The 23,039-nt window shown below is 40.4% G+C and overlaps 1 protein-coding gene across 5 annotated transcripts in view; it reads left to right on the top strand.

Annotated features, from left to right (window-relative positions):
- The window catches only part of DSE (dermatan sulfate epimerase), a 99,953-nt gene that overhangs the window by 15,409 nt on the left and 61,505 nt on the right, over positions 1–23,039 (top strand). For 4 of the 5 annotated variants that reach the window (XM_047860753.1, XM_047860749.1, XM_047860751.1 and 1 more), the window contains exon 2: positions 13,605–14,073. In XM_047860753.1, the coding sequence (XP_047716709.1) occupies positions 13,605–14,073 (469 nt within the window). Of the gene's footprint in view, positions 1–13,604; positions 14,074–23,039 lie in introns of those variants that run through there. The other variant, XM_047860752.1, reaches the window with a different exon arrangement.

Here is a 23,039-nt window from a genome sequence, read left to right on the forward strand (position 1 = left end):
AAATGAAATTTTAATTTTGATTATGCTGGAATTATGGGTTTGATGCCAGCAAATTACTTTCCCATGAAATTCTTTTAAGCTTTTTGCCTAACTTCTGTGTATTTCGTTTTTTATTTTTTAAAATATTTTTAAATATTTATTTTGGAGAGAGAGAGACAGACAGTGTGAACAGGGTAGGGGCTGAGAGAGTGGGAGAATCCAAAGCGGGCTCCAGGCTCTGAGCTATCAGCACAGAGCCTGATGTGGGGTTCGAGCTCATGAACCGCAAGATCATGACCTGAACCGAAGTCTGATGTTCAACTGACTGAGCGACCCAGGCACCCCTGTGTATTTTTTTTTAGATACTACCTAAAGCTTTCAGGCAGTCTGTAAGTACAACACTGTATATTCTGCTCTGTCCTGTGCTTCAACAGCAACATCCTTGGACAGAGACAGAATCATTTTCCTGGGGAGAAAAAATCAGCAAAAGTTGAGTGGAAAAGAAGATTTGGTGACGAGTATCACCACATTTTCTAATGGGGCAAAGTGTGTGGCAAGACTTTCATGATTCTAATGGGAATTTAGATGATTGGACTAAAAAGAAGGTTGGGTGGGGGCTTCCCGCTGACCACCATTGGGCCCAGTGATCCACTAGAAAGTACTCACAAGAAGCTGTTTTAATCATGAATATGGTTTAACAAAGCCAAAGATACAGATTAAAATCAGCAAAGGGACATGGTACATGGGGCAAAGTCCAGGAGACACCAGGCACAGGCTTCCAGGTGTCCTCTCTCAGTGGAATTGTACTCTGGCAACAGTATGGGACAGCAGGTGCAAAGTGTTGCCAGCCAGGGAAGCTCACCCCCAGCTTGGGGTCCAGTCATGTAGATGTGGAGCACCTGCTTGGCTGACTTCGGCTCTTCAGACTCTAGCCCCTCAGAGCAAAGATAGGAGTTTGTCATAAGTCACATTGTTAGTACAAACCATCTGGTCATGTTGGGTACTAGATGGCCTGAGGCCTCAGGTATACAAAGGCTTTTTATCAGGCAAAATATTACAAAGGCTCAGAGCCCATCTCCTATGAGCCAGACAAGGGCCAATCCTGAAGACAGGCCTTTCTTAGAAATTTTGTAGGGTTTGAGCAGTAGGCCTATTGAGTTAACCCATTCCTGCATAGTGTGGTAGGGCTTTGAACATGGTATTAGTGTTTCTTAGAGTCATTATCATTAGAAGGTAAACCTCTAGGACCTGATCTTGGAGGAGAATGATATAAGGACATACCCAAAATATACAGTCTCAGTTAAATTCATAAATGAGTGAAACTAAGTAGATTACACGTGAGAGGTTAAATGTGTTTTGTGGTACTTAGGCTGAGAATCTATAATTGATGTCATGACTCATTCCACAGAAGTTTGCAGATACAGAAGTTTACTAGAAGAATGAACCTGCAAGTACATGTGGTATTGACTAAGATCAGGGAAGAGGTGGAAAGGAAGAAGGTAGCCCTGAAGTTAATGTCGAGGCAGAGGAATTGGTTCATTCAACTCTGGAGAAGTTCCATGAACTGCTGTCTGCAAGCTGGAGCCGAGGAAAGCTGGTTGTGTAACCCCAGTCCAGGGACAGGAGAAGGCTGATGGCCCAGCTCAGGCAGGCGGGCAGACAAGAGAGCAGGAGAGCGAGTGTGCACACGAATGAGAATGAATTCTCCCTTCCTCCACCTTTTTGTTCAGTTCAGACCCTCAGTGGATTGACTGAGGCTCACCCACATCAAAGAGGACAGTCTCGTTTACTTGGTCTACTCAAATGCTAAGTTTTGTGGAAACCCCATCACGGATGATCCAGAAATGGCCAGTCAAGTTGACATATAAAATTAACCATCACAAATGGTAAGAAAGGAAGTCACATATAAAAATCAAAGGGGAGCGTTGGTCACAGAATTAAAGGTAGTTTTATCCACAAATTCAAGGAATTACATTATCAACTGAAAGTTAATGCATATTGCCATTTAGGGGAAGTAGAAAATGTATTTCAATCAAACATCAGATTTTTGAAGTTGTATTTAGGTTTAGAAGTGATTCCTTTCATCTTTTAAATTTCATCAAGACTGGGGTTTCTAGGTTTAGGATGTTTTTCTGACTGTAAACACATGCGTCATTATGGTATATCTGTAAGCTTTATCTCTCTATATAAATATTGGTTGATGAAGAAATTGTGTTAGATTTGAAGATTTCTTTTCTTCTCAGATGTGTTCAGTTACTTGGAATACGTCGCCTAAACATTATAAATGTGCAGTTGAGCAGGAAGGAGAAACCTCTTGGCTTCACATACTTTATATTTGTCAAAATATTTTGATATTTTTAGGCTCCTGATGACTCTGCAAGATTCTGAACACACAATGCATTGTACCTATTTTAAAAATAACATTCTTCGTGTGTTAGTTCTGTGAGCGTTTCCTCCTGCTGTCATGGCCCCCTTGCTCTCAGTTGGACTGACCTTGGCAGTCTCATCGATAAGAAGATGATGGCTGCTAGCACTTACAGAACACCTCCTAAATCCTAGACACCCTTTTAATGTTTTAAGTAAATCAGCTACTTAAAGATCACAGAAACCCTATGAGGAAGGTATTATCCAGTTTACAGAAGAGGAAACAGGGGCATAGCTAGGGCTGTGGTGGTGCTGCGATTCATTCAGACCTTGGAAGTCTGGTTCCAACTTGTGCCCACAGCCACCAATCATGTTCTTTCCTTTCTTTTTTTTTTTTTTTTTTTTTTTTTTTTTTTTTGAGAGAGAGAGAGAAGGTACAAGTGAGTGAAAGCCAGATTGAGAGAGAGAGAGAAAGAGAATATACCAGGAGGGCAGAAAGAGAGAGGGAGGAGGAAAGAGAGAGTAGTGGGGCTCACCTGAAACGGGGCTCAAGCTCACCCTAAGCAGGGCTCGAGCACACCCGATGTGGGACTTGAACTCACGAACTGTGAAATCATGATCTGAGCCAGTCAAATGCTTAATGACTGAGCCACCCAGGTGCTCAGCCACTAACCATGTTCTGAGGTGAATGGTGATGGACAAGTATTTTGGGGGAACTCTTACCAGAAAGTGGTAAATGCTTTATAGGTGTTATTTAATCCCCCAACTGTTATATGACACAAATACTATTTTCATCTTCATTTGAAATAAGGGACTAGGTTTTTAGATAGTTATAGTTGACTTGTCCAGAGTCACAGAGCAGTAAACCAAGGCCACTCTGATACCCCTCTTAGCCACCTCACCAGTCTGCCTTCATCAATCTATGGCAAGAAGAAAAATTGTATTTTAGTTTTCATGAGTATTTATGGTTTAGTTTAATTGTTATTTGAAGCTATATGCAGTTGCATTCAGCCATGGGCTTCGGTATCTTTATCTTCCTTTCTATGCTTTATATTTTTAGCTAGTAATGCCAGAAAAGAGTGTTTTCATGGTTAAAGCTATTGCTGGGAAGGCCATAGGTGGTTTTGCATACCCTTCCAGGAAAGCTTTGGTTACTTACTGTTGAGAAAAATTTTGGAAAAAAAAATGTTTTTAATTTTCTTTTTGGACCAGGTATAGTCAATTATCAGTTAAATAAATTATGTTGGACAAAGGGAGAATTCTATTCATCTTTATTGTCAGAGTAATGTAAGCTCTGCAGTTAAAAAAACACAACTCAGAAACATCATTTTCTTAGATTTTTATCCTATAGTTATTAATTGAAGAGCATAGTTTTTCTTGTTTACATTTTTTTGGTTTCTTTTTTGTTTTTTTAGAAAGAGAGAGTATGTGAGCAGCGGGGAGAGGGGCAGAGGAGGGAGAGAGAATCTTTGTTTAATGTTTATTTATTTTTGAGAGAGAGAGAGAGAGCACAAGCAGCGGAGGGACAGTGAGAGAGGGGGACAGAGGATCTGAAGTGGGGTCTGCACTGAGAACAGTGAGCCTGATGCTGGGCTTGAACTCACAGCTGAACCGACTGAGCCACGTAGGTGCCCTGAAAGAGAGAGAATGTTAAGCAGACTCCACACTCAGTACAGAGCCTGGTGTGGGGATTGATCCCACAACGCGGGAATCGTGACCCCAACCCAAATCAAGAGTCAGTGACTCAACCAACTGAGCCACCTGGGCACCCGTCTTGTTTAGTTTTTACCCCATGCCTAGCATGGTTCTTTGACTTAATAGCTGCTCAGTACATAACTGAGTTAATTAATTAATGTTTATAAGTAATTCTTAGCCCCTACATGGATATTCCAGTTGTGGAAAAAAGTGCATTGGAAAACTTCATGTTCATAAGTTACTACTTCTTAAAAGTTTTGGAATACCAAAAAGAAATACAGTTAATTATACTCAGCATTATATTATTCTGAAAATAGTATCAGAGTAAAAAGTTCTGAAAATACTATAGGATATGGTATTCCAATACCATCATTAAAATCAATCAAGGGGTGCCTGGGTAGCTCAGTTGGTTAAGTGTCCAACTTCGGCTCAGGTCATGATCTCATGGTTCATGAGTTCAAGCCCTGCGTCGGGCTCTGTGCTGACAGCTCAGAGCCTGGAGCCTGCTTCGGATTCTGTGTCTCCCTCTCTCTCTGCCCCTCTCCTGCTCGCACACTGTCTGTCTCTCTCTCTCAAAATTAAATGAACGTGAAAAAAAATTTTTTTAAAGAAAATCAAAATTGTAATGAAGAGGTACCAATTAGAAGATGTCCAGTTGTTAGACTGCTAGATAAACTACAACTGATTTATAGCTTAGAAAGTAGAACCGTTTCGGGACTCCTGGCTGGCTCAGTCAGAGGAGCATGCAACTCTTGGTCTCAGGGTCATGAGTTTGAGCCCCACAATGGATGCAGAGATTACTTAAATAAGTACAACTTTTAAAAAAGTATAACCATTTCATTTCCTCTTTGTAAGCAAAATTAGCTACTTCAGTGTTCTCCCAAGTGATTTGTAGATCCTCCACCACACCTCTACCCTGCTTTCACTTTGCCTCCGTGAAAGTACAGATTTTACTTTCTTTCTATTTTCTGTAAGACAGCCATGCTCTCAAAAGCTGGATCTGACTTATTTGCTTATTTATTTAGGTAATACCTTCATTTATTTGTTTTTTAAAGTAAGCTCTATGCCCATCATGGGGCTTGAACTCACAACTCTGAGATCGAGAGTCACGTACTCTACCAACTGAGCCAGCCAGGTGCCCCGAAAGCTGGACCTTAATGGTTCTTAGTTTTGTAGTAAGGTGCACCAGGCAGACAGAACTCTACTGCTAAATGATGCCTTCAGTTTGAGAACCACTAAATTACTTACTCAAGTAGCCCTCTGGTGAATGGGATCTGGAGCCTTCATTTTAAACATAATTTCGGTTAACCATTCTCACAGAAGAAAGTTATAGTTATCATTGTTGGCCTAAGAAAGAAGTGAGGTCCAGATTATATTGTGAGGAAATGTGTTATCTTCACAAACACTTTCCTGGGGACAGTGTTGGACTGCACAGAGCTGCACTTAACTTACAAACCTAACTTCAAGTTCCTCCAGTGTTGAGCATGAAGGTGATGTGTGCCATGATTATACATGGTGTGGTTTTGCTGTGTGGGTTCAGGGTTGTAATTACTCCCTCAGTAGCGTGTGTAAATTCTTAGGGGTTCCATATGCTGTAATTTCATATCGTGGATTTTTGTTTAGAAATGACTTTTTGGGGAGATATATTTCATTTCATCCTAAATAAGGAAAACAATAAGCCCTCAGTAAAAGGAACTTTCAATTTGATTAAGAGCCCTTGGTTTTTAAATTTTTCTTTTTTGGCTGAGTCTATAGGCTTTACACATCAGGGAGTATAATTTTAGGGAATGATTGTATAGTACCAAAACCATATGTTTTCTTAGGATTTGATGTATGTAAGAATAATGTTAGATTTATTTCACTACAGAAATTTATGAAGGACATATAAGGTTTTATTTTGATATTGAGGTAAAATTATTTTTCAAAAAATTATCCAAATTATACATTTAATAAAAATTGAAATAGACAAGTAAGGAGAACCTTAAAAATATGTACATTCCGTTAGTTAAAAAATCCGTGGAAACAGTGGAGTAGTGTGTGTGAGACCACAGCAAGTTGTTTCTCAAATACTTGGAAATAGGTTTCTCTGAGAGTTAAATCCCAAAATAGATCAGAGAAGGAAATGTGCGGCTCTGTTACAATACGTTAGTGCTCTCAGGGCATCAGAGTTGCCTAAAACCCAATTAGAGGCCTAAAAATGAGGGAACTTGGTTTTCAGTGGAAGAACACACGAGAAAGAATTGCTGACGTCTACAGTGTCTATACATTTTCCAAGGAAGAGTGTTCTGTTGTCTGGTCAGCAGTTCTGCTTTAGCCCTTCATGGATATGGGCACATCCAGTTCTACTGTGGGAGGTATTTGTCCTAATCACGTAACTAACTGACTGCTGGGCCCATCCATTGGCTTGGGCAAACTGGAGCCAGTACTCTTGAGCTGAGCTTGATGGGCTTGGTGGCAGGAGCTGTGGGACATGTATATTTTGCTCTTCTTTCCTAAATGATTCAATTAAAAAATGTTTGTTCTTAATGATACCCCAAGGGCATCTGTGATAAATGCTGACAACACAGCCTCCTTTCAAGCAAATTATGCTCTTAACTGGTTGAGTTACCCCAATCCCAGGGCCTCTCCCCCAGCAATTATTTAATAATTTTACTCCTTGTGTACATTTCTGATGAAGTCAGAAAATATCTCCCAATCTGACTGATGGTTGTATTTCTTATGAATGAATGCACTGATATCCTGGGAGAGAAGGGTTTTAGTTTTATCATCATCAGATAGCACATCCCAGGATGATCAGCTGGAATACTGATGACATTGCCTGAGCCAACAGCAGACCCTTGAGGTTAGGGTCTTATCAACTCAGGCAGTGGCAACAGATGTCTCCCAAGTACTCACGCATCCCTTCAGTCATATAAATTTGTTACTAGGAAACACTCCCCAGCCAGAGATTTTCTTTTCTAGTCCCTGTTATATACTGGCTCTTTTGAAAGAATACAGTAAGAAGCAGTCACCTTTTATACACCCAAGAATTACAGACCTTGGGAGGCAGTCAAACTCAGATAATCATTTATTTAATCATTATTCTTTTCTTTGAGGGCCAAACCCCTGCCCAGTACTTAAAAATCTCAAGGGTTATATTCATTCTTTTCCAGTGAGTATTGAGCGAGCTAATGAAATATGTGTTAGAGTCAGGAGCATTGTGTTTGAGTTTCAGCTAAGTTTCTTTTTTTTTTTTTTTAATTTTTTTTAATTTTTATTTATTTTTGAGACAGAGAGAGACAGAGCATGAATAGGTGAGGGGCAGAGAGAGAGGGAGACACAGAATCGGAAACAGGCTCCAGGCTCTGAGCCATCAGCCCAGAGCCTGACTCGGGGCTCGAACTCCCGGACTGCGAGATCGTGACCTGGCTGAAGTCGGACGCTCAACCGACTGAGCCACCCAGGCGCCCCAAGTTTCAGCTAAGTTTCTAACAAGTGCTCGACCTTGCTCAGTCAGTTAATATCTGTGATTCTCCTTCTTTTGCTCCTTTTTCTTTCAAAAAAACTTTTATGGATGGATTAATATAACCTTGCATGCCCCAAACTTCTTCCCTTTTATTAAAAATATTTATAGAGCTCTGGGGTGCCTGGTGGCTCAGTCGGTTAAGCGTCTGACTTCGGCTCAGGTCATGATCTCAGTTCCTGGGTTCGAGACCTGTGTCAGGCTCTGTGCTGACAGCTCAGAGCCTGGAGTCTGTTTCAGATTATGTCTCCTTGTCTCTCTCCCCACCCTCAAAAATAAATAAACATTAGAAAAATTATTTATAGAGCCCTTCCTTCATGTCAGGTTCTATGTGAAGTGCATCACATAATATTTAATCACTCTGTGAAGTGATGGATGAGAGAATGGAGACTTTGAGAGCAGGAGTCAGTTGATCAAAACTAGCAGACAGCAGAGCAGGGGTTTATACTCATGTCTGCCCAGCTCCATGCCCGGTGTTAATCATAATGTAAGAGTGTTTTTAATCCATCTTAATTTGGGACATGTTTTACTTTCTACAGGGTAATCTCAGTCTTCAATCCTTATACTTTCTACATTTTCTGAAGCCAAGGAAATTGAAAGACCTTTTGTATCATCATGTGTTTCATTTATAAACTGTCCCAGACCATTTGGAAACCTTCATTTTTGAAACTCGATGTTACTAGTCTAGTTTCTAGTTCTTTTTCTTCTCGGCATATTCTTTCTGTGCTTTCTTTGTGTAAGGATGGCAAAAATGGAACTTTTAATGTCACTGAATATTGTTAAAAATTTCATTACAGAAAAGAATGTTGGCTTAGCATTTAAGAGATTGGGTTCTAGTTTTGCCTGTAAGATACTGTTAGAGTATCAGTAGACACTAACTCTAAATACTGTTTGTAATATTAAGTTATTATAAATTAAAGATCAAATGTGTGAAAAGCATTTTACACAAAATTTCTCTGTGTGTCAGTAACCATAACAGCTGCAGTGGATTGTTGGAACCAGGATTAAAGCAAAATAATTTTAGGCTTATTGTTGCTTTGTGAGGACCTACTTAAAACAATTAGAATTCAGGCATCTTCTTAGACACCTGTTGTGTTATTTGGCTTGGCCTAAGCATAATGTCAAACTTTGGACTGCTACTGATATAAGCAGGGTGGAGATGATTAAATTGCTGTCTCAATTATCTGGTAGTGACAGGTTAATTCTTAAATGACTACAGTATATTACAGTCATTGATTAGGTCAAAATTTAGGAATGTTTTCCTTTCCGAGCTGTGTTGAGTGAGACAAAAGAATGGGAAGAAAAGCTGGATAAGGAAAGTCAGTGTGTTATAGGAGAAGAGAAAGACTTTTAGGGGAAATGAGGCTCAGTAGAGTCATTCAGAACTATCCTGAGAATTGAACTATGGGTAGACTGAAATATTAGCGGCACCTGCTGAGGGTTGCTCGTGATTTTGCCGTATTGAAAACGCTATGCTCTGAGCTGGGCCAAATGCAGCCTGAAGATTGAAGGGAGTTGACAGTGCTCTGCTGTGTCTGCAACACACTGAACTGGGGGGAGAATGGCTTGAGAGATCATCCACAGACCTCTGAAAGTATAGACTTGTCCAGCGTATGTCTGTGTGTGAATGAGTGTGTGTGTGTGTGTGTGTGCGCGTGCATGTGCGTGTGTGTGTGTGTGTGTGTGTGTGTGTGTGTGCTCTGAGCTGTCAGCCCACAGGCCAACACGGGGCTCGAATTCAGGAACTGTGAGATCTTGACCTGAGCCAAAGTCGGACGCATAACATACTGAGCCCCCTAGATGCCTCCGAGTTGGCCATTCTGGTAAACTCAGTGGCCATTGTTTTACTCAGCATTTCAACATCTTCCAGTAGTCATTCAGCTATCACCTTCAACAATTTTTGCCTTATCTATTTACTTTTTTTTAATATAAACTTTTAAACTTAAATTTGTTGTAAATAGGAATTTTATATCTGCTGTTAAAACTTCAGGTTAGATGTACTAGTTATAGTTTTTCCTAACATACATTGAAATAAGTTGGCATAAAACCTGTCCATCTGTGGTCTACCTAAAATTATCTTGAGAAATGCTCCTTTCATGTTATTCCAACTCTTCACAGAGTGGTACACAGAATGCTGAAGGTAGAAGTTTAAATATGTATATATTAAAATAATTTCTTTAATACGTATTTATTTTTTTTTTCAACGTTTATTTGTTTTTGGGACAGAGACAGAGCATGAACGGGGGAGGGGCAGAGAGAGAAGGAGACACAGAATCGGAAACAGGCTCCAGGCCCTGAGCCATCAGCCCAGAGCCCGACGCGGGGCTCGAACTCACGGACCGCGAGATCGTGACCTGGCTGAAGTCGGACGCTTAACCGACTGCGCCACCCAGGCACCCCAATACGTATTTATTTTTTAGAGAGAGAGACAGAGACAGAGAACACAAGTCGGGGAGGGGCAGAGAGAGTGAGGAGACACAGAATCTGAAGCAGGCTCCAGGCTCCAAGCTGTCAATGCAGAGCCTGATGAGGGGCTCGAACCCACGAATTGTGAGATCATGACGTGAGCTAAGGTCAGAGCTTAACCAACTGAGCCACCCAAGTGCCCCCCAGAAGGTAGAAGTTTAAAGAGGAAACCCAAAGACTAGAAATAGGGGCTTTTTAATGGAATTTTCTAGACAGACTTAAGATGGTAGACGTCTCCTTTTAGGTTATCAGCCTCAGTAGTTTGGGTTAGGCTTTAATTAGGTTTAATTTCTTTCTTTTTTATCTTTCTTTCAAAATTATTTTTAGGCTGCAGGAGTTTCTAGGCCTTGTAAATAGTTTGTTTCCTCTATAAGTTTCCTAGCAGAATTTTTTTCTGAAAAATTCTAAACTTGCTTTGGCTTCAAATAAGGGGGAATAAGGTTTCTCCTTTCTCATTTTTAATGATGATAGCTACTCTGCCAGTCCTAAGCCCAAGGGTTAATTCAGTTCAGCCAGCATCAGGAGCTGCCTTTTCCTCGTCAAGCACAGTGTTAAGCCCTGTGATACAAAGAGGAAGCTATGGTCCCACCTTCTGTGAGGCACAGCATATAAACCGCCAGAATAGTTCCATGTGATACAAGGATGTGCCAAATACAGAAGAAATGAACTCTTTGGGTAGGTCAACAAAGGCCTTAATCACCAGGAGAGCTGCGAAGGCTGGGTGGTTGAGTGCAATGTAATAAGAAGGCAACATAGTCTGTGACACGATGAACGCTGTGGTCCTTTCTTTTCAGGCAGTCTTTGTGATTGTTCTGTGGAATTTCTGTGGGTTCTGCATCGGTCCACATGGTATTCCAACAAGAATTAATGTCTTAAATGTGTGGTAGGTAGCTCACAGCCTTTCTGCCCTCATACCCGCATGTGAATTTGAAGCAATAACTAGGGAACTTTCGACAACAGTTGGCATGTTGAGATGGCATCATTCCCAAAACAACATCTTAATGAGGTTCTGTGCTTCAGGAGCAACTCTTCTTGTTTAAATACACTTAGCCATGACCTACGTAACTGGACGCAATGTGGCAGAAGTGCCTGGGATCACAGCGTGAGTCCTACATTGTAAGGGATCCTCTGGAGCGCCCCACTACCTCAGTAACTCTGGACCTGAGTAGGAGGATAGTATGGATAACAGGAGGAGGAAGAGAATAAAACCAATCTGCCTGTAGCTACGTTTAGGGAATGTTGGTATAGGATCTAAGACAAATTCTAGTCTCCCAGTGGGTTCTTAGCCATCCCTCCAAAATCCAGCACCTCACAAACACCTAGAACGTGAGCTACACATTCAAAAATGAGTAGTTGAGAGAAGATCTTCAATTAAGCATCAAAGGAAAAACTCCTAATCCATCCTCACACTGGGTGCCTAAAACCTCCAGAGTGTTAATTGCATTGGTAACTGCATCCAGCCTTAGACTTTGGGGGATTTAACATATGCAAGCTCTTTTTTTAATTGTTTGCATGGATATTCAATGAAAAAGAGCAAAAAATAAGCCTCGGAGTGGAGGTGGGGGCAGTGGGGACTAAGCATGACTTCAGACCCAGCCATGTCTCTGTGTTGCCAGAGACCACACCCCTCCTCAGATATAACCACGGAGGACTATTTCTTTTGGCCAGGCCTCTGACCTTGAAGGGTCTAGCCAGCCGCCATGAAGCTTTGGGTGCTAGACATAATATGAGTAGATTCCAAGAGTTATTTCTATTTCATATATTTTATTTAGCATGGCTATACCAATTTTTTTTAATTCATCACAAGTTCTACTCTTGAAATACATCTAAAATGCTTTGCAAAATTGCTGCCATTGAATTTCATACATATAGTCTAAAACACATTCAGAAATATAAAGAATATTAGAATTAATGGCAGTGTCCATAAGTGATGCCATATTGCCTTTTTCTTGGAGATACAGCAAGCTGAGAATGTGGATTGATCTCCAATGTGTGTTAAATCTTTAGTTTTCTTTCTTGTGAATTTGATGAGGCAGTTTTTCCTTGGAAAAATAGTTTGTGTTCAGCTGGGGAGGTTGATTTTTCTCCATCAGTTTCTCTCTTTAATAATTGAAAACTACTGTTCATTATTTACATAAAACTGTCTTTTTCTGGTCTGCTTTCTATAACCTTTCCCCTTTGAAGAATTTTAAGAATTCCCTGACTTTCCTCTGGGGGATTTTATGCCTGCTTTATCCCAGATGTAGGACATAGACTAGGCTGAGGTTTTCTTTTTTCTTTTCTCTCTTTTTTTTAAATGTTCTTGTATTTGAAAGACGTTCTTTTAACCTGTGCCACTGAAAAAAGGGTTTTTAAGAAAGTTAAGTGGTTAAGAAAATATGAGCTTGGTTTCAATGTCTGACTTACTGGATGACATACCAAAATCCCATGTGCAAAATGAAAAAGTGGGCAGCAGTGTCAAATAATAAGGGGAAAATGCACACATGTTCTTTCAGCCTTTTGATTCTGGGGTTTTATTTTCTGAGTGAAGGCCTGTCAGTTTCTAGTCCCAGCAGCTCCTTGTCTGGTCTTTCACTGCATACTTGGCTGATGTCAGCCCAGGGATTGCAAGGGCTTGGCTGACGGTTTACCCTGCTTTGTCTTCTCCGTCCCCACCTTCTGCTGACACAAAGAGAATATAGCCTTACTCGTAATATTTTGTCTGCTCACATTCTTACAGATGTATTGATCCTAATCCCTGCTTTAGAATGCAGATTGTTAGGAAGCTGGGAGAGGCCAGAGTAAAGGAGCCTATATGAAGAAAGACAGGATTAGGATGCCTGGGTGGCTCAGTGGGTTAAGCATCCGGCTCTTGATCCGAGCTCAAGTCTTGATCTCAGGGTCGTGAATTCAAGCCCTGCATTGGGCTCCACACTGGGGGTGAGGCCTACTTAAAAAAAGAAAGAAGGAAAGACAGGATTTTTCTTCTTTCCTAATGTCCATTCAGATTCCCAGACAACATTTCACCACCAGCTTTTGGTTACTGTGGTTTTCATATTAATGTCTAAAAAATACCATAAAATCTAAACTTTTTTTGTATGACAAAGTGTGAGAAAAATACCAAGGAGAGTTTTTCTTCCCTGCTTGAGCAAATATATTACGTGGTTTCCCCAAGTCCAAAGTTCTGTTTCCCTCAGTGAATATATATCTGATGTATCATGTTTAATTGATTAATTAATAAAATTAGATTATTTTTATTTAAGTATGGTTGAGACACAGTGTTACATTAGTTTCAGGTGAACAACTTAGTGACTTGGCAGTTTTGGACATTATGCTGTGCTCACCACAAATGTAGCTACCATCTGTCACCATGCAACGCTATCATAATATCATTGACCGTATTACCTATTATGTTGTACCTTTTATTCCCGTGACTAAATTATTAGGTTTTAGTAAGTCTCTTCCTAGCTCAGATTTTTGTTGCATTTTTTTAAAAAAACCTAAATCCATAAGCTTTATTTTTTAGATATTTAGACCTCATAATACAAGCAAAGTTGTGTTTCCTATTGGTCATGTTCCCCTGGTTGACATACCCTTTTCTTCCTTTTTCCTCATGTAGGATCTTTCGAAGATGGTTTGGCTGCCTTGGAGACTTGGAGATCTGATGCCACGATGAGGACTCACACACGGGGGGCTCCCAGTGTGTTTTTCATATATTTGTTTTGCTTTGTGTCAGCCTACGTCACCGACGAGAACCCAGAAGTCATGATTCCCTTCACCAATGCCCACTACGACAGCCACCCGATGCTGTTCTTCTCCAGGGACGAGGTGGCGGAGCTCCAGCTCAGGGCTGCGGGCTCCCATGAGCACATTGCTGCCCGGCTTACCGAGGCCGTGCACACCATGCTGTCCAGCCCCTTGGAGTACCTCCCTCCCTGGGACCCCAAGGACTACAGCGCCCGCTGGAATGAAATTTACGGCAACAACTTGGGCGCCTTGGCAATGTTCTGTGTGCTGTATCCTGAAAACATTGAAGCTCGAGACATGGCCAAAGACTACATGGAGAGGATGGCAGCTCAGCCTAGTTGGTAGATTTTTGTCTTTTTCTTCTTACTGTATTAACTCTGTAATTTAAAGAAATGAATTCATACTCAGATGAGATTTCAGAGGTCAGATTTTCACATAGGTGTGTGTGAGTGGAGGGGAGGAGTTGCTTGTTATTTGTGGTGTCAGCGGCTTATGAATGGTCCACAGTTTCAAAAGACCCAGTAACGTCCATGTTTAAAGTTAGCAGGAAAATATTTAGCTACAGCCTAGCCAAAGAAAACATAATTTGTTGAATTGAGTAAATACCATCATCTCGATTGTTGAGAATTCTTTCCCCCCTGTTTAACAAGCATGTATTACGGTCATCTGGCTTTAGATTTTGCTTGAGCCCCAAGTGGTTAAGACTTTTGCCAACAAGAGATTTTAGCCAGTTAAGATCTCTTTACATTTTATGACAATTAGGAGCTAAAAATGAATGTGATAGGATTAACTGGCAATTTATAAACAAGATCTTATCCAATAACTACCAAACTATACTTATCCAAGAACTACCAACATTAGGAAAACCAGTGTTGTGTAATTATGTGAGGAATTCTAATTACATAATAATTTACTTCAGATTTCCAAGATTTGAAAACAAACTTACTACTTCCTTGTTGATTAGCTTAAATTTATTTTATTTGTTTATAGTGAATGTGTCTACCTGCTGTCAGAAGGATAGGCAATGAGTTGATTAGGGATCCTGTGGGTATTCTTACTTGAACTGTGTTTTTTGTTTTTGTGGTTTTTTTGTTTTCTTTTTTGCTGTTAGCACATTTTTATTTTATTTATTTATTTATTTTTAATATAATTTATTGTGAGGTTGGCTCATATACAGTGTATACAGTGTGCTCTTGGTTTTGGGGGTAGATTCCTATGATTCATCACTTGCATACTTAAACTGTGTTTTAATGCATATTCATGGTATAATTGCACCAAAAAAATACAAATTATATGAAATATCCTTTTAAAATTACAGAGGCTGCTACTTTTTTATAGGGCTATAGACAGCTCATTTTTAAATGCTTAGAAAAAAATCAGTGAATACATATAATGCTGTGATGAGTTATATCCCACACATCACAGGAGTGAAAAATGGTCATTTGCAAGCTTCCTGAATTCAGTCAATATGGTAATGAAATTTAATTCTTCCTAAATTTCTGCCAGTATCATCAAGAATGCTGTTTGCTTATAGAGTTTGAAGGGTTTTCTGGAATTTCTTAATGAAGAACATTACGGAAGACCTGGTGTTAAATCCATATCAGAGCTGACTTTTTAAGATTCGTTGTTAGGTGTGTATAATCATTTTGAAGCTTATAATATTTTAGGTTGGAAACAACCTTTTTATTTGGTTTGTTTCAAAATTGAGCCATGTATGCAGTTGTTTCTGATTTTGATTTTAATTAACTGATTTTACTCTATTCTGACACCAAGAAAGAAAACAAAATATGTGTGAAATTTATTTGATATTTGAACTACGAGATTATATTATCAAATGTTATAATTACTCATTTGACATTGTGCCATTGGCTAAAAATGGCAACCATTAAATACTTTATTTAGGAAAAAAAAACTGTTGCCTATAAAGCTGTTTTTCTTTTCTTTTTAAAAAAAGTTTATTTATTTTGAGAGAGAGAGAGAGAAAGCACACAAGATGGGGAAGGGTAGAAAAAGAGGGAGAGAGAGAAAATGCCAAGCTGGCTCTGCACTGTTAGCACAGAGCCTGATGTGGGGCTTGAACCCACAAACCGTGAGATCGTGACCTGAGCTGAAGTCAAGAGCTGACACTTAACTGACTGAACCACCCAGGTGCCCTTTCTTGTTTGTTTGTTTGTTTAATGTTTATTTAAATTTGAGAGGGAGAGAGTATGCACAAGCAGTGGAGGAGCAGAGAAAGAGGAAGAGAGAGAATCCCAAGCAGGCTCCGCACTGTCAGCTCACACACTGACAAGGGCTTGATCCCACAAACCGCGAGATCATGACCTGATTGGACGCTTAACTGACTGAGCCACCCAGGCGCCCCCGTGTTTGAAATTTATTTGGAGATTTTACTCATTGTTCAAATGACTTTCTAAACTAGAACATCTGTTTAATTCACAAAGTTTTCCTTTTGGCCTTGTTCCATTAAAATGCTCAGTGATGCTCCCCTGGGCCCTTTTCTTACGCCTGTAAGAATCTGAAGGTAACGCCAACGAAGAAGGCTTAGGGGAACATAATGGTGGTGTGTCTTTTATCTGGTATTAAGAAGAAGTACATCTGAGGTGTACATGCATATAAGTTTCTTAATGTGGTTTATTTTTCAGTTGAGTATTTTGTAGGTAAAGAGCTAAAAGGTAACATCTCTATATTCACTTATTTAAGGCTTTGGGGCCATCGTAAAAGAAAAGTTACAGGAAAATACTATCTAATTATACTGATATAATATATAATATTCTGTATAATATATAATTATATGTTTGATATAATATATAATACTAATATAATTATACTGATATAACTGTTACGTGTCCATTTTATATAATGCATACCATAAAGTACAAAGGGAGTCTGAAAGATTGATCCCAAGGGTGGTAGTGATTGAAAAACAAGAGCGTGCAAAACTTCTTTCTTCTCTTAGCATCATACTTGCGTGGGTCTCCCAGTACCCCAATGCGTGGGCTGCACAGAAAGATGAGTCCTGTCTGTGTGCTGTATGTGCCTTTGCAGAGATGCCACATTCTCTCTCACACTCTCCTTGGTTCTTCTGACTTCTTCATAGTAGTAAAAGTAGCAGAATAATTTAAGTTTGTTCTTAACTTAGTTCTAAAAATCAAATTCAGGGGCCCCTGGGTGGCTCAGTAAGTGTCTGACTTCAGCTCAGGTCATGATCTCATAGTTTGTGGGTTTGAGCCCCGCATCAGACTCTGTGCTACAGCTCAGAGCCTGGAGCCTGCTTTGGATTCTGTGTCTCCCTCTCTCCCTACCCCTGTCCTGCTCGTGCTCTGTCTCTGTCTCTCAAAAATAAATAAATGTTTAAAAAAATTTTTAAATAAAAGCAAATTTGAAAAGATGTCATTTTTAACCTCTGTATAAAGTGGCAAATCATTTTCAGCTGTAGATCTCATCTTCCAAATGAGAACTAGAATTTGGGCTGCAGTTGGCTCTGTATTAGATGAAAGCTTGATGAGAGCTTGGGACTCCTGGTGGCTCAGTCGGTTAAGCATCCAACTCTTGATTTTGCTCAGGTCATGATCTCATGATTGTGGGATCGAGCCTTGCATCCGACTCTGCACTGAGCGTGGATCCTATTTGAGATTCTCTCCTTCTTTCACTGCCCCTCCCTACCTCAAAAAAAAAAAAAAAAAGAACTTAATATGAAATCATTTGGAGAAAGCTTAATGACCTGATACCCTAAATCTAGAGCTGGTAACAATAGAAATGCATTTTGATTCACTTAAAGTAAATTCACTTTTTATATAATTCAATTTTTATATAGTGTCACCTAGTCACTAGAGCAAGGTCTGTGTATGTCATTGGCCTTTGGGGGTATTCTCATTTATAAATGGTTGCTTTCTACCTTCAGACCTTACATAGTTAAAAAGAACACAGCCAGGGGGTGCGTGGGTGGCTCAGCTGGTTACTCATCTGACTCTGGATCTCAGCTGAGGTCATGACCTCATGGTTTGTGAGTCTGAGCCCCACATTTGAGCCCCATACTGGACCCTGCACTGACAGCATGGAGTCTGCTTGGGATTCTCTCTCTCTGCCCACTTGTGTTCTCTGTCTCTGTCTCCCAAAAATAAATGAATAAATAAACATTAAAAAAAAAAAAAAAGAACACAGCTAGACTTCAAATAAATATTCTCCATCAGTTCCCCACCCCCCCAACCTCCCAGAAGCTTAAAATTTAAGATAGGAAAAAAATAAAAGCAGTTCTTAGTAGGGATTTAAAGAAATATCCAGAAAGTCAATTTTTGGAGTTTTGGGAGTCAGCATATATTACTCTACTTTCCTAAAATTTTCATGTGTATATTTTCATTTACTTATTTCTACTATACCTTTCCTCCCACAAGACTGAGGAAACAAAAAATATAAGATTGAAATTAGAAGTAGCTGAGAAAGAAAGGGAAAGAAAAAGGTTGGGGATATCAGCTGAATTAAGAATGAGACCGTTGTAAAATGTTGTCCCTCACAGACCATGGGTGGGCCAAAGTGGGCCCGGCGTTTTTCGACAGCAAAGAGAGTAGGCTTTGTTAGTTCTGAAGTGTAGGGTGTCCATGATATCAAAAACGGATCAGTTATTTTACAGAACTACTACCTTTGAGCCAAGTGCCAGACAGAAATGTCTCCTGGGGTTTGGGGGAAGAATCTTCCCAATGATCTCATGAACACCCTTACAGTGCACGTGTGATGAGTTGCTTGCATGGTGCTGTTTTTTACGCCAGACCAGACTAATGTTAAAGGCAGGGTTGTGTCTTTGGCTCACGCATGTATCCTCCAGCTCGTAGCATGGCATGAAGTAGATTTCTGTCCAGTGAATGAATATACCATAGCATCCCTGGATAAAGCATCTCCAAAGTGAAGTTCATTGAAATACAGGGATGTATGGTTCAGCCTCAGACCACTTTTTTTTTCCCCTAGTCTAGCTTAATCCTTCAGTAGAATTTTGTATATGTATCGGGCAGGCTCCCTGTACATTGTGTACCTCACTCAAGCTAGCGATCAGTAGATACCATTATACTCCTTAGGAAGTTCTTGCAGGGATCTATAGCTAAAAACAAACAAAGGAAGTAGAAAAAAACTCACTCGTGATTATTGGAAAACACTACAGATCCTTAACCTCTTAAGAAACGTGCAGTTAGGTTGATCCTATTTTACTTAATAACGTGAAAAGATGAATGCATTTAAAAGAGATTTAAGATAAGATTGTAACAAAAAGGATTTGTTGTTCAGCTCTAGTTGATAGCATATAGCAATCCTGTGTGCATTTCCAGGCAACAGGCTTTTTTGTCTAAGCATTGTACACCCTGGGGAACGGGCCTTGCATAGTGGTCTTTGGAGGCAAAACAGTGCTGGCAAGAAACTGAGGTTTCCACAGGTTTAAAAACCTGCCATTTTATTCGCCATGCATCCTTTGGCAGGTGTTTTACCCTGTAGAAACCTCAGTTTCTTCATCTATAAAATGTGGATGAGCCTTCCTGTGCAAAATAGTTCTCGGGATTAAATGAGATAATGCATGTAAAGCTTTTAGCGTTATGTACCTGGCCTGTAGCTTTACTAAAAAGCCTATTATCTTTAGATATGAACATGCAGTTTGATTCTCAAGTTTCTTGATACACACTACTCTGTTTTACCTGCTCTGTCACTCCGGAGTTGTGTTTTTGAGAAGGATTCATTGTGAATCATGCTTTCTTCCTTTCTTTATAGTATTTTTGCTTACTTATCGTCAGAAAATAAATCACAGAGGAAAGAAATTACTTCATTCTTGCACTGGAGCCAGTCAGCTACAGGAAATCAGAACTGGTGAGGGAAACAAAGAAAGTTGAACTTTGGGACAGAGAAGTAATTGTACTTTGATTTGCAACAGACTGAGTACTAAATCCTTGCCTATGAATCGCAACTTCTGGACAGTGATATCCGAGAGTGTATTTGCAAAATAAAATAAAATAAAATAAAATAATAAAATGAAGGAGAGGAAAAAAGAAAAAAGAAAGGAAAGCCTCTGGCATATGGAAATGAACCAATCAGTCTTATTCCTGTACATTCCAAAATGAAGTGTGTGCCTGTCTTTCTCAGTGTGGCCTGCTGGCTCCGAATGCAGTTCCCTACAGCTGTTTTGCAGACTTTTTACTTTTCTAAGTTGTTCGGTAAGGCTGGGAATCAAAGGAAGGGGGAGGGTGTAGCTGGGTCCCAACACGCGGAGCCACAGCACTGTGAGTAAAAAGATCAGGTTTTCCTCTCCTGACTTTACAGTGGTGAAGACTGGGAGGCTTAGCCCAGAATGCACCTGGAAACCATTGGATTCCTGGGAAACAAATGTTGGGCTCTCAGAAAACCCAGCCCCCAGTTCTCCTGCCTTTTTGTCATTCCTGTTTCTCCTTCCTTTTACCCTTTCCCTTATCGATTTGCCGCTCTTTTTCTCTGTTCTTCTCATTCTGTGATCTAGAAGAAGTGATCCCTTTTTACCCTACTTCAGATCCTTGAAAATAGAAGGCTAAAACTGATGACTATGAGGCTTTTGATGATAGTCAGATGTTTTATAAAAGAGAGCCTACATTTATTTTATTTATTTATTTTTTTAAGTAAACTCTACCCCCAATGTGGGGCTTGAACTCATGACCCTGAGACCAGGCGTCGCATGCTTTCCTGACTGAGCCAGCCAGGCTCCCCGATGATCAAATGCTTAAAAATGTATAGAAACACATGTTAGGAACCTGGCCACTGGGAATTCTCTTCTTGGAGGCTATTTAATAAGCGGGTTGTTGCCAGTATAATAATAAACGAAGACATTGGGTAAGGATTGAGATCAGGTGACCCATGGTGGGAGGAAGCATGTGAAGAGTGGCTAATTGAGAGGTGACGTCGGGTGTGCGGGTTAGCCGAGCATCTCCTTTGGGGTATGATTGTTCGATACACAACAAGCAAAGCGTTCTCCACCTATTATTTCAACTGCTGGTGAGGATAAAGTAGTTTTAACAATGCTTCTTTCTAACAACAAATTTAGACGTTCTACAGCAGCTATGATCATACACAAGTGAGCAGAAATCCCAAGTTAATTTTTCTGGTTTTCTTGTTGTTTGACTCTCAGAGTCCGTATTGGTGATGAGTGACTCTCTCTCCTACCCCTCCTGCCCTTTTAGTGTCATTTTGCCTTTTTAAGTGTAACATGGGCTTTTAGAGTTCCCAGAGGGAGCCATGCTTAAGGCCAGAGGAGTTCTTGGTCATCTTTTGATAGAGCTCTAAGTCAGTGCTCCTCACCCCATATATACAAACAGGGGCAACACAAGTGGTCCATGTGGTCTTTACAATCTGGACGCTTAAATTTTTCTAATACGAAAAACTTGCCAAGCATGATGTTTGAATTTTGTGCATTTCTTGCCCCTTATCTGGAGGGAAAACATTAATTGACAAGTGCTGCTATGTGTCTGTATTCTGTTCCAATGATGCTTCATAGTCATTTTTTTTAAAAGTTGGCTTTCTCTGTCAGGTAAAATAGCAATCAATTTAATACTACTTAAGATGTAGGGTCTTCAGGCACCTGGGTGGCTCAGTCGGTTGAGCATCCAACTTCCGCTCAGGTCACGATCTCACAGTTCATGAGTTCGAGCCCCACGTCAGGCTCTCTACTGTCAGCTTGTCCGCACAGAGCCCGCTTTGGATCCTCTGTCTCCCTCTTTCTGCCCCTCCCCACCCCATGCTCTCTCAACAATAAATAAATCTTAAAAAAAAAGGGGGGGGTCTTGCCGACATTAGGTTCTTACTAACGCCATACAGATATTTCTAACTCCTAGAGAGTAATAATGACGTGAGTATGCCCGTGGAGTCTCTTATAAGTGAATAGTTCATTTTACCTTAGTGATCTTCAGAGTGGCTTTTTATTTCTTCCTCTCCTTCTGCCATATCCATTGAGGGAACATGTTTTAGCCATGCTTAACACAGTCTGCCTCATCCATCTTTCCTTTTCCTTTCCAGTGTCAATATGCTGCATTGGGACAGCAGGAAGAGACATTGTCAGGGGCCTCCAGATCACTGCTTATCCCACATAAGCCTGTGATTTAGAAGCTTTGTGTGTGGGATGGCTTGGAGGGGAGGAATCAGGAGGAGGGAAAATAGGTAGAAGCTTATAATATTAGTCCAGGAAGGAAATGAAGACCACAGTTAAGACAGTGAGGGTGGAGAGGGGCACCTGGGTGGCTCAGTTGGTTAAGCATCTGGCTCTTGATTTCAGCTCAGGTCATGACGTCACAGCTCGCAAGATCGAGCCCTGCATTGGGCTCTGTGCTGACAGCACAGAGCCTGCTTGGGATTCTCTCTCCTCTCTCTTTCTCTCTCTCTCTCTCTCTCTCTCTCTCTCTCTCTCTCCCCACCCTCTCTCGCAAAATAAATAAACAAAATAAAAAAAATAAAAAAAATAAAGGACCGTGAGGGTGGAGAGAAGGAATTATTTTATTTTATTTTATTTTTTTCTGAAATTTATTGACAAATTGGTTTCCATACAACACCCAGTGCTCATCCCAAAAGGTGCCCTCCTCAATACCCATCACCCACCCTCCCGTCCCTCCCACCCCCCATCAACCCTCAGTTTGTTCTCAGTTTTTAACAGTCTCTTATGCTTTGGCTCTCTCCCATTCTAACCTCTTTTTTTTTTTTACTTCCCCTCCCCCATGGGTTCCTGTTAAGTTTCTCAGGATCCACATAAGAGTGAAAACATATGGTATCTGTCTTTCTCTGTATGGCTTATTTCACTTAGCATCACACTCTCCAGTTCCATCCACGTTGCTACAAAAGGCCATATTTCATTTTTTCTCATTGCCACGTAATATTCCATTGTGTATATAAACCACAATTTCTTTATCCATTCATCAGTTGATGGACATTTAGGCTCTTTCCATAATTTGGCTATTGTTGAGAGTGCTGCTATGAACATTGGGGTACAAGTGGCCCTATGCATCAGTGCTCCTGTATCCCTTGGATAAATTCCTAGCAGTGCTATTGCTGGGTCATAGGGTAGGTCTATTTTTAATTTTCTGAGGAACCTCCACACTGCTTTCCAGAGCGGCTGCACCAATTTGCATTCCCACCAACAGTGCAAGAGGGTTCCCGTTTCTCCACATCCTCTCCAGCATCTATAGGCTCCTGATTTGTTCATTTTGGCCACTCTGACTGGCGTGAGGTGATACCTGAGTGTGGTTTTGATTTGTATTTCCCTGATAAGGAGCGACGCTGAACATCTTTTCATGTGCCTGTTGGCCATCTGGATGTAGAAGGA

This window comes from Prionailurus viverrinus, chromosome B2 (genome assembly GCF_022837055.1).
Source record: "Prionailurus viverrinus isolate Anna chromosome B2, UM_Priviv_1.0, whole genome shotgun sequence".
Lineage (NCBI taxonomy): Eukaryota > Metazoa > Chordata > Mammalia > Carnivora > Felidae > Prionailurus > Prionailurus viverrinus.